The 14,486-nt window shown below is 47.9% G+C and overlaps 1 protein-coding gene across 1 annotated transcript in view; it reads right to left on the reverse strand.

Annotated features, from left to right (window-relative positions):
* Window positions 1–776: 776 nt before the first annotated feature.
* The window catches only part of Usp22 (ubiquitin specific peptidase 22), a 29,697-nt gene continuing 15,987 nt past the window's right edge, over window positions 777–14,486 (reverse strand). Inside the window, exons 6-13 of the mRNA XM_006973584.4 lie at window positions 10,735–10,882; window positions 9,987–10,092; window positions 8,600–8,758; window positions 7,500–7,626; window positions 6,420–6,511; window positions 4,791–4,853; window positions 4,234–4,383; window positions 777–3,555 (exon numbers count right to left, since the gene is read on the reverse strand). Of these exons, the coding sequence (XP_006973646.2) occupies window positions 3,513–3,555; window positions 4,234–4,383; window positions 4,791–4,853; window positions 6,420–6,511; window positions 7,500–7,626; window positions 8,600–8,758; window positions 9,987–10,092; window positions 10,735–10,882 (888 nt within the window). The 3' untranslated portion in view covers window positions 777–3,512. The remainder of the gene's footprint in view (window positions 3,556–4,233; window positions 4,384–4,790; window positions 4,854–6,419; window positions 6,512–7,499; window positions 7,627–8,599; window positions 8,759–9,986; window positions 10,093–10,734; window positions 10,883–14,486) is intronic.

Consider the following 14,486-nt stretch of genomic DNA (forward strand, 5'->3'; position numbering starts at 1 on the left):
AAATGGGCTTTACAAATATATTTTATGTTCATGGGTGTTTTGCCTGCATGTATGTCTGTGTGAGGGTGTCAGAAGCCCTAGAATTGGAGTCACAGACAGTTGTGAGCTACCACATGGATGCTGGAATTGAACCCAGGTCCTCTGGAAGAGCAGCCAGTGCTCTTAACTGCTGAGCCACCTCTCCAGCGCCCCTCTTTTGGGGGACAGTGCCGAGGACTGAGCCTACATTGTTAGGCACACTAATGCACTTGTCCTACCTCTCAGCTTTAACCACACCACTTCTGAGTGTTAATCTGAAAGTCTTAGACTCTGAGAGTGGAAAAAGTTTCCGCTTGTGGTACCTAGCAGTTGTCCCATTTGATCTAATGAGACTGTCACACAGTGAGGTCAAGGACCAATTTCAGATCTCACTGGCTTCTGAGACAAGGGTCTGATCCAACTAGGTGAGCTCTGATCAGCTGAGGCTGGGAGTGGGGGAAGAGGTATCAGCATCCGCTATGTATCTCTGCTTGGGCATGCAGCCACGGGCTGGCCCAGAGGAATGTTCCCACCTCACTGATCCTGCTGCCCATAGAAGACAGCAGTGTTTGTTTTTGTGTAGTGAGCCAGGGTCTTGCTGTGTAACCCTGGCTTACCTGGAACTTACTATGCAGACCAGATCTGCATAGTAAGTTCCATCTCCACCCACAGACAACCCATGGCTAACCCTCTCTACCACCTTGTCTCCTACTACCCACCCTGTGGCTGCCTGTGTTAGCAACAGGGTCAACAGTCAGTTTCAGAATAAAATGCAGCTTTATTAGGATATAGGAAAGACTAAAAGCCACCAGGGAGACAGTCAAGCCCCTCAAAATGACAGGGGAGAAAGTGACATAAATGTCTTGGTAATAAAACTTCTAACAACAGTACAATCATTGAATTTTTTCCCATCACAAAAGGATTTCAAAGCTATAATAAATGAAACAAGCCACTTGTCAAAAAGAACAGTAATTTTACACAAGAGAAAGCATACATACCAAGCCAAACACAACAGCACTCAGGTTCACATGGTGTAGGGCGCTCAGGCCAGTGCCCAGCTTGAGGGGGCTCCTGGGAAGAAGAGAGGAACTGCAGATCCCATTCTACCTCCTGCACTGAAGACATCTGAAGAGGGCTGGTTTGGCCTCCATTGAGGCTGGTACCAGTGGTATATGGGAAGAGGTCTGCTCACTGCTCTAGACTGGGGCTGGGCAATACAGCCCTGTGGTGAGACACACTTCATGCCCATCTGAGCACCTACACTGGATGGTCCTTGGGTGGGAAATCCTTTTCCTGCCTTGCTATCCAAAGGCAGAACTGAAAAGCCTTCCCAAGCCCACTGCTCAAATCTGCTACCCCTCAGTCATCCACACATGCCTGTCTATCTGAGACATCATGCTGAAGGTCCCAGGACACAGAGGTAGGGCCAGACAGATGTGTGGCAGTCAGAGTTGGTTGGCCTCCTTGCTGCGGGCAGAGTGAAGTGCTTAGAATGTTATGTCCATGGTAAAGAAGAGGAATGCATGTGGATAGAAAAGGTTAAAGTCAGGCTAACAGAAAACAGGTGCTGTCCTCCTCAGTGCCCCAAATTCAGGGAGAGATGGGCCATGTGCTGTGGGGACAGAGGAAGCAGGCCTGGCCAGCACACCTGCTCATTTCCCCTGTTTCTGGATGCCCCATCCACCAGAGTGTCAAGGAGACAGACCTTCAGGAGTAGTTTTGGGCTCTGGTTCCTCTAGGCCAACTGCAGAGAACTCTTTCCTATGGGTATTCACAAATAGAAGAATATGATTCCCCGAGGGCATCTCTACAGCTGAGTCCACAAACATGGGTCCATGCCTGAGAACCTGGGCTCACCCACATTTCTCAAAGAGGGCTTCTTCTAAAACATGCTTCAAGTCTGTTCTCTACTCTAACTGCAGAAACAAGACACAACAGCAGAGAACATGGCAAGTGAGCACACTGTACAGGAGGGTTAGCTGTCCTTGGCTTCTGAAGGTGATTTCACACCACCACTTAGAACAGCACCACTTAGCTCTGCCAAAGCCACCCCATCCCATGCCAATGGCTAAGGAGCCAGGCTGGAATCTGCCCTGCTTTTTCATAGTCTGTCAGTGAAGAAAAGTCTTCTTATCTTCAATTAGTTAAAAAAAAATTCTGCCTACATGATAACTATGTAATTCGAATTTAGGGTGTGTAAATCAAGGACAATCAGAATACAGCTGTACTTGCTATGCGCAAATGATGCACACCATACCTGCTGTGGAGCTACAGCTCAGAGCCTGGCTTAGGAAATACTTGCCGGTCCTGAAACTCCTGGGGTAATGTGCCCTAGGCTCCTGGGCAAGCACCACTGGAAAGGCAGTGGTGTAAAGAGAAAACACTGAGACCCTAGACTTTAATTTCTTAGAAATAGACAACCTAAGCCTTGTCCAAAGACACATGCAAAATATCTTACAAGAGACTTCATGACTGACCCTGTGAGCAGAACTAGTCACCAAGCCTTTTTATTCTGGCTGTAACTGAAACTATAGCAAACACAGAGCAGAGGCAAGTGGAGGACACAGTGCAATGCAGTCTCCAACCTGGACCACTCAGCTGCAAACCACACACAGCCACCAAACCACCTGGGCAGGCAAAAGGACCAAAGACAGGAAGGGACATGGGAAGATTGGGTCAACGGAGCCACCAAGGCATATTCCATCTACTGCAAAGATCCACTGCCTGGCCACCAGCCGTGTGAGAAGGCAGAGCACAGGGCAAGCCAACGGCACTGATCAAAAAGCAAGACACTCTGCTCTCAGAGGAAAGAGATCACCTAGATTTCCATATAAACTCGGTAATCATTCACTTTACTACTATCACATTTATGGAATTCACTACTGTGGAAAAAGAGCAAGGGGTAGAGATAAGAAGATGCCTATTTCTAGAAAACAAAGGGAATCTCTGGGCTGATGTTTCCACATGCAGTTGATGCTAAGTTATCTGTAGGACAGATGTTTCTAGCCTGTGGGTGGCCTCAACCTGGGCCCAGGGCTATTTTACAACCTTAGAAAGAACAGGCACACTTCCTGCCCTTAATGCCACAGAACACAGAAGGCTGCTGCAGGCCAAGCACTCTGCCCTCCGGCATCAACTCCGCCCACTCTACAGCGTTAACAGGCTCATTTTCAATGATGCAGGTGCTCTGTAAACCCGTGTGGGATGACAGGGTGAAGCACTAGGCAGAGGTTGGTCTGCTCTGAGGACATCCACCCTCAGCATCCCACAAGGTGGAGAAGAGGTGGCCCCTCAGCTCCTGTCCACCAAGGGCACGCTCCACTCAATCTTATAGCTCGTGCCCACCCTGACATCCCCTAGTGCGGAGGGGCCATGTGCGAGGCACGTCTGCACAGGAGGGATACCGTGGTGTTCTGATGTAGGGAGACCAGGGGTCATGTCGGAAAACTTGCCAACTTGTTCTCTTTGTTTTTCCTGTCCAGCGGGGCAGGAGGCTACTCGTATTCCAGGAACTGTTTGTGGTAGAAGAGTAGGTACCTGAGGAGGTAAAGGGAAAACTGGGGTTAGTCCTAACTTCCAAAATCGCTATGCCAGTCAAGACTGATCCACAAGTCTGACTTTTGATGGTATGATACTGTAGCACCTCAAGTCTTCCGGAAAGGGACACTTCCGGCCTCCCATCACCCAACTGGACTCGGAGACCTCCCGTAGCCATGACTTCTCCATGTCTCCTTCAACCCCAACCCTGTCCAGTAAGCAGCACACTCTTTCTCCATGAGCTCTCCCCAGGGGGCTCCCAAAGCCCAGAGCCTCACATCCACCATCTACATCTGTGGCAGGCGGTCTGTCTTGACCCTGGGGCTGGGAATTCTAAGGACCCGAGGAGGCCCAGGGTGGACGACACACAAGTAACAAAAGCAGCAGAAGCTGATCCAGAACCACAGCAGATGAGCCCAGCATGGAGAGGACAAATGCTAACTGCAATGTTCTTTGGTCTAGAGGAGGCGCAGACAGCAACTATGTTCAGCAACACTCCTACCCTGTAATCACGACCTAAAGGTGACATCTGATCCGAGGAGCCACTGTCCCTTCAGCAACAGACTAAATTCAGGTGAATATCCCTTGTGGCAGATGCAGCCTAGCCTGTGGCTCTGGTCAGACAGGAGAGATGGACAAGCGCCATCACAGATCCTCTAAGCCCACCCCTACACATACCCCTCGCTGTCCAACACATCCTTGATGCTGGCCTTGGTGATGATGGCATCATCACACTTGAACCACTGGTCTTTGTGCTGCCGTATGAAGCTGGTGTAGTGGCCACTTTCCAAGGTCCCTTGATGGTTAACAACAGCAAACAGGGAGTACCTGGTGTGGAAGGAGAGAACATCTGAATAGGCCTAAAGCAGAGCTTCCTGGCTGCAGAGTTGGGAGAGCCAGGTCTGCACCACTCAGCTCTGGCCCAGCAAAGATAATTCCTGGCACTGCACTGCACAGAAGAGGTGGCGGCAGTGACGATCCCCAGTGGCAGTAACTGCTTTACTTGTGCCATCCGCCTGTGCTATCAACAACAGGAGGAGTGGCACCGAAGGAGCAAGCTCATGAGGTCGAGCTCCTCTCCTAGGTAGATCCTCACACCAGGTTTCTAGAGTGGGGTTGCCACCAGGAGGGAGACTGTTCAGAGAGACTGGAAGGAGGGAAGGACAGGGGAAGGACAGGTCAGCTGTCTGAGAATGCCCACGCACCCGGCCCCCAGGCCCTGTAACCCCACATACTTGTTGTCATTGTTGAGACTGTCCAGGGGCTGCTGGTATTGCCCATTCATCCTGCTCTCTTTGCTGTAAGGCAGGAATAAAACTGAATTACTAACTTACCAGAGAGACAGGCTCCAATGACAGCATGTACTGATGCCAAGCAGTACACTTCATTTAGGCCAGTTTTCCTAGGCAGACTGCCTCACATAAAGGGCTGGAGATCCCTGGCCTAATGCTTCTGTGGCAGCACCCCCTCCCCCAAGGAGATCCTGAAGCCACTTTCTGCTTCAGGGGCTTCTGATACTGGCTTTGTGAAGTTTTGCTTGTAACACATCAAATAAAGAACTCCTTCCAAAGGCTGTAAGTTAGCCCCATACAACATTCTTAAAGAGCACAAGGACACTGTGAAGTGTCTCACTAGCAGCAGGTCGGGTAGAATGGGAGGAGGGGCTGTGCAGGAAATGCCAGGTTTCAGACTAATTTGGTTTATTCACTTACAGGCAAAGTTAGCAGAAGACAGCAAGACCTGTGAGGCCTTAGTATCAGCAACAATGTCACCCCATCCCTGGACATGTTAATACTTCATTTTCTAAAGAACATTCTCATGGTCTCTGATATTATTTTAGTCAGTGACCTGTGGACCCAGGAACACGGCCACAAGGAAGGGCACCAAGACTAATAATAGGAAGCTGCTCAAGACAGTACAGTGGGCTGAGGAGTAGCTTCTGAAAATGCACTGTCTGTATCTTGACCCTCAAAACTGCGAATGTGAGCCATTTAGAAAACCTGTGCAGACATGATGAGGGAAGCTGAAATGAGGCCTTTTAGACAGGCTCTATCCCTAACCACCAGTATCTAGAAAGCAGGGGCCAACAGATGAATCACAGACTCAGGAAGGGCCTTGGGTTCAGGGTAGTGACCGACAGACAGTAGAGGATCCAGAACCTCCAGGAGCTCGATGAGACCAGGGAACCGTCAGGATCCTTCTCACCAAGTTTCATGTTTTTGGTTTTTATTACTGTGAGAATAAACTCCCATTGTTGTTGGTTTTTTTTTTGGTTTTTCGAGACGGGGTTTCTCTGTGTAGCTTCGCGCCTTTCCTGGAACTCACTTGGTAGCCCAGGCTGGCCTCGAACTCACAGAGATCCGCCTGGCTCTGCCTCCCGAGTGCTGGGATTAAAGGCGTGCGCCACCACCGCCTGGCGGGACTCCCATTGTTTTAAGCTACCACATTTATACATGCTGGCCACAGACAGCAAACACATTAGCAAGCACTGTAGTTTTTTAAGTGTTAAATCTTATGTGATCTATAGTACACAGGATTTGACCTCAAGGAAGAGAATCTACTGTTGCAATACAATCCTATTTATCTGTATTTCAAAATCTGTCTCCATCAACCAAAAATGTTACACGGTCTGCCTGTGACTTTATCTTGATGAGTTGCCAAGTTTGAAAGCTGATAAATAATCAATGAAGGAGTCACAGCACAGACAGGCACCCAAGGTGAGACCAGGTAAGTACTGAGGTTGGGGACATGAAGTCTATACAGCTGTAATACAGCTTGTTTAAAACCTGGCACTGGGCAATCGATCACCACAAGACAACTTGCCTCCCCACCTGAACACACACAGGGGCACCAAACCTCTGTACCTGGAGGCCATGAAGGGCGTCATGTCCAGCTCCAGGGGAAACGACACATATGTGGTGATCTTCCGCCGAAGTTTGGCTGAGTGTTCAAATCGCTGCAGAGATGAAGGGAGAGGGGGGAAACACATGAGCAGACTAAGCAACAGTTGGGCTACACAGCCTGGAGGCCCCGGCAGAAGGTCCTTGAAGAGCTTCTACTTACTCACTGGTTTTCCTCCAACAGTTCTGCTCAGGCAGACACAGAATTCAGGAGCCTCCTAACTCACCCTCCTGAACACTGGGATTACAGTTGTGTACTACCAAGCTCAGACTGATCTTTTACATTTTAAAAGGTATAAAATAAAGAATAGGAAACACAGATCATACGTAACCTTTAAGACTCAAATACCAGTACTGGCTGCTCTACCAGAGGACCTCAGTTTGATTTCCAGCAACCACAAGGCAGCTCATAGCAGTCTATAACTCCAGTCCTAGAGGATCCAACACCCTCTTCTGGTTTCTGGGGGTTCTGGGGTGGAACTCAGAACCTTGTGTATTTAGGCAAGAGCTCTCTCCCACTGACTCACACCCCCTAGCCTGGGTCTTTATTTTGAAGTGAAACAAAATTAAAAGAGGAGCTGAAGATGGCTCAGCAGTAAGGAGCTTGAACCTGAGTTCAAATCCCGACACCTACATAAAATGCCAGCAGTGGGCACACGCACCTGCAGCCTCAGCGCTGTGGGAGGCACAGACAGGAGAGCCACTGGGCTTGCCAATCTCAAACCTAACTCCAGGTTCAGTGAGAAACCCTGTCTCCATGCAGTAAGGTGGGTATGATAGAGCAGGACATGTGATGTCTCCTCTGGCCTGCATTCACAGAGACGGCAGTAGTAAAATCCAATCCTACCTCCTACAGCAGCTCCTTGCTGTCTTCACAAGGAGGTGCACTCTGTCAGCTAGAGACAGAAGCGCAGGAGGCAGCTCTACTTCCTGCCTCTTGGGACTGGTGCACTCTGAGGGGCTCTAACCTGAGCTGGTGAGCTTGAGGCTGGGCTCCAGGCTAAAGCTGGGCTGCCCCTGTGGCTGGTTTTCTGGGAAACTCACTTTGAGATGGAAGCAGGCCACAATGGGCAGCTTCTTCATGGTGAGCTGCTTTGTGGACTCTTGGTAGCTATGGCAACCGCTACACTTGATCTTGGCGCTGCTTCCTAAGTGCTCTGGTCTGGTAAATCTACAAGGCATTAAAAAAACCAAACCCATGTTTTTACTAAAAACAAGCAAACAAGCAAACAAACAAACAAACAAACATGTTTTTATTTAACAACAACAAAGTGGAAAGGAAAGGTAAGGACAAGGGAGAAAAGGGAACAGGTTATTTTACCACCCAAAGTACATGTCAACAGTTAAAGGTGTGTTGCACAACACAAAGAACTGCTTCTCTGAAGCTTATTCTTTCTTTTCCATCCATCCATCCATCCATCCATCCACCCATCTCCTACCTACATACATATTTTAGTGGAAGGTCTGGGGAAATGGTGGTAATTTTCCATTATACATGTCATATATAATTCAACCTGTCTCATAACAGTGGTGCATTCAGCCACACAAAGCTACAAATGGTGACAGCAGCAGCTCAGAGGACCCACAGTGCACAAAGGGCTCAATAAACAAATGGCGTCATCACTATGGGCCACCAGTCAGCAGCGGAATGGCATGATCTACCCCACACACAGCTCTCAGGGCTGCCGGAGACCGAGACAAGTAGAAGAGCCGCCCCACAGGTGACATGCCGTGAGATTCACTCAAACCTCCCTGAGATCTAGAGGAAGCCAGAACTGAACTGCTGAGGTGAGGACCTGACAGGGTGGTGGATGGGACAAACTGTGATGCTCCTGCCTACACTAGCTTCAGCAACCTGCTGTGACATACACATCCACCCCTCTGTGCTGTGGGGTCTCATGATGGGGATGGGTGAAGGTACCAGGGAGCACCATGTCACCTTATAGCAGCAGGATAATCTTCAAAGATCTGCTAATTTTCTCTCTCTCTCTCTCTCTCTCTCTCTCTCTCTCTCTCTCTCTCTCTCTTGTTTTTTGGTGATTTTTTTCTTCTTTTTTTTTCTGTTAATTTTTAAAGATTGAATCATGTAGTAAAATGGAAGGAAGAAGTGGCATTCTGAACCAACACCGCAAGAGATGTCTCACCTTCGCAGGCAGTCTGTGAGAGTGGTGGTGCCTGATGCATGGCTCTCCCCATTAACCACACTGCCCTCACTCCCGGGGCTCAAGGGCCAGAACGGGGTGGAGGAACCAGGCAGGTCTAAACTGATGTCCCAGAAGGGATCTATGGTGGTGGAGACCCCGCTGCAGGAAAAGATGAAAACACACAAGAGCACATGAGGACTGTGGCCTGAGGCAGCCCCTAGAGATAGGCCAAACATGCTGCGTGCTCTGCCCACCTGTCTACCAGACACCTCAGGACAGAAGAGAAGTATGTATTCACAGTAATAATGACTTTATTGGGGGGATCTGGCAGAGTATAAAGTCCTGAGCTACAGGCAGAGCTCTGGGTGCTGGTAAACACTTAGGAAGTGCAGCAACACTGCTCAGAAACTAGGTGCCCTGCATGGGCAAAGACACTGAGATACTTCCATCTACAGAGTGCAGAGGCCAAACTTGGCCACCCTACAAACAAGGACCACTGCATTTAACAAGGCTGGCTCCTGCCAAGAGGCTTCCATTACAATATTAAAGAGGACACTCAGAATAGGAAATTGGGTTCAGGTTTGAACTGGAATTCAAGGCTACCTCTTGTTAACAGAATGTAGTAGTTATAAGGCCAGGGAGAGAGGAATTCTACATTGCTTAAAGATACGGCCTCAAAAGAGATCTGCTCCTGGAAAACCATAGGAACACCCCTGGATTCCTGTACCCTGGTCCTGAACCCTGTTCAGAGTACAGGTGGGCACTGGGGGATGGTGACCAGGGTGTGCAAACCCAGGGGTGAGCCAGTGGAGCTAGCACCAGGCACAGCAGGGTGGGTGGGGGACTTCTCTGCCTCTGAAGGTGAAAGCACCAAGCAAGGGCTATCCCTGGGGAGAACTGTGGCTTTATGTCAGCAGATGGGAAAGGGCCCGATTCATATTAGAGCATGGGATTCAATGATCTGCCATCTGAAGGGGCTATTTGCTCTGCTTCTTATAGTCCTAAAGACTATAAAGAAAGTAGAGACATATGTATGAAACTGCCGAGGACACCCTGCTAATCGCCAGCACATTCCCCAAGGGAGGAGCTCCCAGCCTTCAGATTCAGGTAATCTGTTGATTCCTTGTGTCTTTTCTATCAGAGGTATTTTATCTCAATTGACCAGGGCATAGCTATTTAAATAAAATTGTCCCTCACCTGAAGCTAGTGTAGGTGCTCCACTATGAACACCACAGAATTCAGGGAGCTTTCTCTAAGGTGGTGCTGAGCTTTAGGCTTGAAGTCCACACAAGACCTTCCCTTGCTGACTGGGAAATGCAAAGGATATGGCACAGCCATGGCAGATGAAAACACCCCTGGTGACTGTCCAGCTGATGGGAGCACTTACTGGCAGACTTGGCACGTGACATCAGACTGGAGCCCACCCGTGAAGATCTGGTCGATGATGCAATTGCAGTGGTTGGGGTTGTTGGCTTTCTTCCCATTGTCATCACCTGAGGACAGAGGGTGAGATTACCATTAGTGACGTCACCAAGACAGCACAAAGCAGTCAGCAAGCAAGTCTACATCCACCCAGCAAAGGCAGGAAGATACCAGGAGTACCAACTCTATGAGGTCTGTGAAGGCATTTACTTCAACAAGAGATCTATCTGGTGGCAGGGTGGAGGTGGGGTGTGTCATCCTTTTCTTTCTTTCTGGAGCCAGGGTAAGATAGCTCTGGCTGGCCTTGAACTTGCAGAGATCTGCTTGCCTCTGGCACCTGAGTGTTGGGATTATAGATGTGTGCCAGCACACTGGCCTGGGATCACTATTCCTGTACAGAGGTTCACACCTGTAATCCCAGTACTCAAGAGGTTGAGACAAGAGGACCAGTGCCTTAGGCCAGTATGAGCTACACAGTGAGACCCTGCCTCCAAAAATATCCAAATCAATTGGTACTAACAAAACAAACTGTGGAGAACTCCTTAGCAGCAAGCATGCGATTTTCCTTAGTGGAAACAGAACCTGACTCTACCGTCTATAAGACAAATCAAGTGTTCTACAGTTGCCTGGGTGAGCACAAGCCTTGCTCTGTTCCATTTTTAAGGAAACTCCCCGCCTGCCCCAGCCCAGCAGGGAGATGGTGGCAGGCCCACCTTTGCAGTGCCGGTGGAGGACGTCCAGGGCTGCAATGAGGAATTCATGTGCGTCCTGCTGCTCATAACCCGCCAGGTGCCGGGCGTGCGTCCACACCAGGTGCAGCAGCTTGTACGGAATGTGTGGGGAGCGGTGCCCCGAGTAAAACTGTTCAGAGAGAAGGAAAAGGGACAACTAGGACACCCGTCAGTCTTCATCATACAAAGAATGCACAGCTGCAGACTGGGTGGAAGTTTGATCAAACAAACCTCCTTGTTTTTCTTCTCACAAACTGTATTTTTTAAAAAGATTTTTGTACTTTATGTATAGGGGTGTTTTGTCTGCTTGTACATTTGTGCACCGAAAGAGAGTATCTGATCTCATGGGACTACAGTTACAGATGGTTGTGAGTCACCATATGGATGCTGGGAATTGAACTCAGGACCTCTGGAAGAGCAGCCAGTGCTCTTAACTGATGAACCATCCCTCCAGTCCTGCAAATTGTATTTTTATTTGGAATCACTGGATTTGAGTCTCATTTTCCTCCCCTTTATTTCTGCTGATAAACGCACACACTAAAGAGCAAAACCAAGAAATCCATTCCACACGTTTGCCTCACAGAACACCTGCCATCCCTTTTACCAGAGTGCACCTCCCACGTTCATCGTCAGACCAGGGCTTCTTCCATTGTGTCATTTGTCACACCTTTGCCTGAGAAGCCACTTGGTGGAAATCCAAGTTCACAATGACATTAAGTACACTTAAGGCCATTTCAGAAACTGGGAAATTCTGTTTTAATTCCAAGTCTTTTTTATAACAACAAAAACAAAACTCAAGCCAGCAATTCAAATAGCAATTTTTAAAATCAAACATTCAACATCACAATCTAAAGCTATATGAAGATGTTTACATGCTGAGAAATGATGGTAGGAAAATACTCAATGTCTTCGTTTTTCTGTAATACACCATCACGTTTCTGTAAAAGCAGAAGACTTTGCATACATAGTAAAATCACACCACAGTCTTGTCACTGAGGTGTTTCAGGCAGCACTTACCAAGGCTGTGGTGAAGTCATACAACACAACCCTGGAAATTCTTGCTAAAACACCTCCGATTGGTACTTGGACTTCAAGTTTTGGTTGTTGTGCTTTGAGATTTTTTTTGTGTGTGTGACCTCCTGTGGTGATATTGTGTTCCCCAAAATATTGTGCACTCTAATAAACTTATCTGGGGTCAGAGAACAGAACAGCCACAATATTAAACATAGAGGTTAGGCAGTGGCAGCACACGTCTTTAATCCTAGCATTCCAGAGGCAGAGATCCGCCTGGATCTTTGTGAGTTCAAGGCCACACTGGAAACTGCCAAGCACGGTAATTCATGCCTTTAATCCCAGGAAGTAATGGCAGGAGGCAGAAAGGTATTTAAGGTGTGAGGACGAGGAACTAGGCTGGTTAAGCTTTTAGGCATTTGAGTAGCAGTTCAGCTGAGATTCATTCTGGATGAGGACTGAGAGGCTTCCAGTCTAAGGAAACAGGATCAGCTGAGGAACTGGTGAGGTGAGGAGGCTGTGGCTTATTCTGCTTCTCTGATCTTCCAGCATTCACCCCAGTACTGGCTCCAGGTTTGTTCTTACTAATAAGACTATTTAAGATTCGTACTACAACCTCCAGTTTCTGTCAAGACCCATAAAGCTTTGTATTAAACTAATTTAGAGTAGCAAACCATCTACTTTCATGTATTAGCTATAAAATAACAGTGTGTAGTAGAAACCCTACAAAAAGCTGACATCGATCTTCTACCCATGTCTCTATATGTGTGTGTGGTGGGTCAAGCCATACAACAGCCTCAGCCTGCTCCTGGAGCCAAGTTGAACACCCAAAAGGTTTGGAACCAGAAGTATCTAGGATTTTAGAATATTTGCAAATGAGGCATCTTGTAAAGCTAAACATAAAACTCAACATACAGTACGAAGGTAATTTATGAAGTGTGTACACTAAACCATCATCCTAGGGTAGGTATGGAATTCATCACATTAGTAACCAAAAAGTCTTAGAATTTGGAACATTTTGGGTTTTGCTTATCCATGAGTGCAACTGCTACTAGCAATGAACAGCCAGAAACTAGAACTGAGAAACAGATTTACTAGCACCGAAGCTATCAAGTACTTAGAGCAGTAGACTGTTTAAGGCTACACATTGCCGGGAGGTGGTGGCGCACGCCTTTAATCCCAGCACTCGGGAGGCAGAGCCAGGCGGATCTCTGTGAGTTCGAGGCCAGCCTGGTCTACAGAGTGAGTTCCAGGAAAGGCACAAAGCTAAGCAGAGAAACCCTGTCTCGAAAAAACAAAAAAAAACAACAAAAAAAAGACTACACATTAAAAACCAAGAGCAGCAATGAAAATTAACAAATTAACCAAGAAAGGGGCTAGAGAGAAACACTTGACACAAAACCCTGTATATACTAACACACTTACATTCTGTAACAGTAAAAACAGGAAACTACCCAAAAGTGTTTGAACCAGGCAGCCTCCAACTGCACTGTGTCCACTAAACAGAGAATACTTTGTGAAGAATCAGCGCTGGTGCAAATAGCATCACACCCCATCTTGATGTACCACACTAAGATGACACAGACAAACCTAGCGAGGATGGTGGAATACTGCACACAACACTGGGACACCTGCCAAACATCCATCCATCTCATGTACACAGGAATAGGAATTCAGGGGGCAGAAACCTGTGTCACCAGGAGCAGGGGCTTTGCTTCAGGAAGGTATGAGGGTGGAGGTGTTAAGCATTTATAGATCTATAATTATATCTCATAGATCTATATACTAATAAGTTTTACTGCATATACATTACTAAGCCTGAGTTTAAAAATAATCCAAGAAAGATGCATTACTCACAAAGTAATAGCTAGTTAAAACCAGTGAACCCCAGCACTCACTTCTCAGCATGTTTTCTTTTCGCTTGTAACCTCTGACAATTTTACCTGTCTGTCACTACCATAAGTAATTCTGTTGCAACTCTGTGGGTTTGGTCCCAGGTTTTGGCACCAAAATGGGAGTTTTGCAACTCTGGGGAAAGGTATCCTGACTACTTGGGGAGTAAGATAACCCCTTGAGCTGTTTAGGACAGCTCTGGTGGCTGGACCTGCAAAGAGATAGCTCAACCCTGGAGGGTGAGGTATCCCAGACACCTGGAGCTGCTCAGGGTAGCTCTGCCCTGGAGATGTCCCAGACACCTGGAGCTGCTTAGGACAGCTCTGACAGCTGGAGCTGCAAAGAGGCAGCTCAGCCCTGGAAGGGAAATTTTTCTCACTGCTGGGGGGAAAGTCAGGTCTGGAGCTGCCAGAACAGTTCTACAGGAAAGGGTATCCTGACTGTTTGGGAGAGTCAGGCTATACCTGGTGTGATGGGGGATGGTCTTCCCGCAGGATTTAGCAATCCTGCTCCTCTCCTGGAGAGCCAATAGAGCTGAGCTTTGCTCAACCCCCACTTAAGGGGACTTCCAAGCAGAGCTCTGCTTCTCTGGCCTAAGACATTGCAGAAATGTAGTAATCTCCCCTGGCTCTGGATAAAAGTGTTACTTTTTTCAGCTCTTTGAGCTCTTTCAGTTCTCTCTTGCTTTGTCCTCTGAGGGACATCTTAGCAAGGATCTTCCGTATGCCAGTGAATGCAGATCTTCACACTCAAAACTCTTTTGATAAAGAGCTTTATTGGAGGAGGAGGAGGAGGAGGAGGAGGAGGAGGAGGAGTCCAGGAGAGTAGCT

The sequence above is a fragment of the Peromyscus maniculatus genome, chromosome 8 (assembly GCF_049852395.1).
Source record: "Peromyscus maniculatus bairdii isolate BWxNUB_F1_BW_parent chromosome 8, HU_Pman_BW_mat_3.1, whole genome shotgun sequence".
Taxonomy (NCBI): domain Eukaryota; kingdom Metazoa; phylum Chordata; class Mammalia; order Rodentia; family Cricetidae; genus Peromyscus; species Peromyscus maniculatus.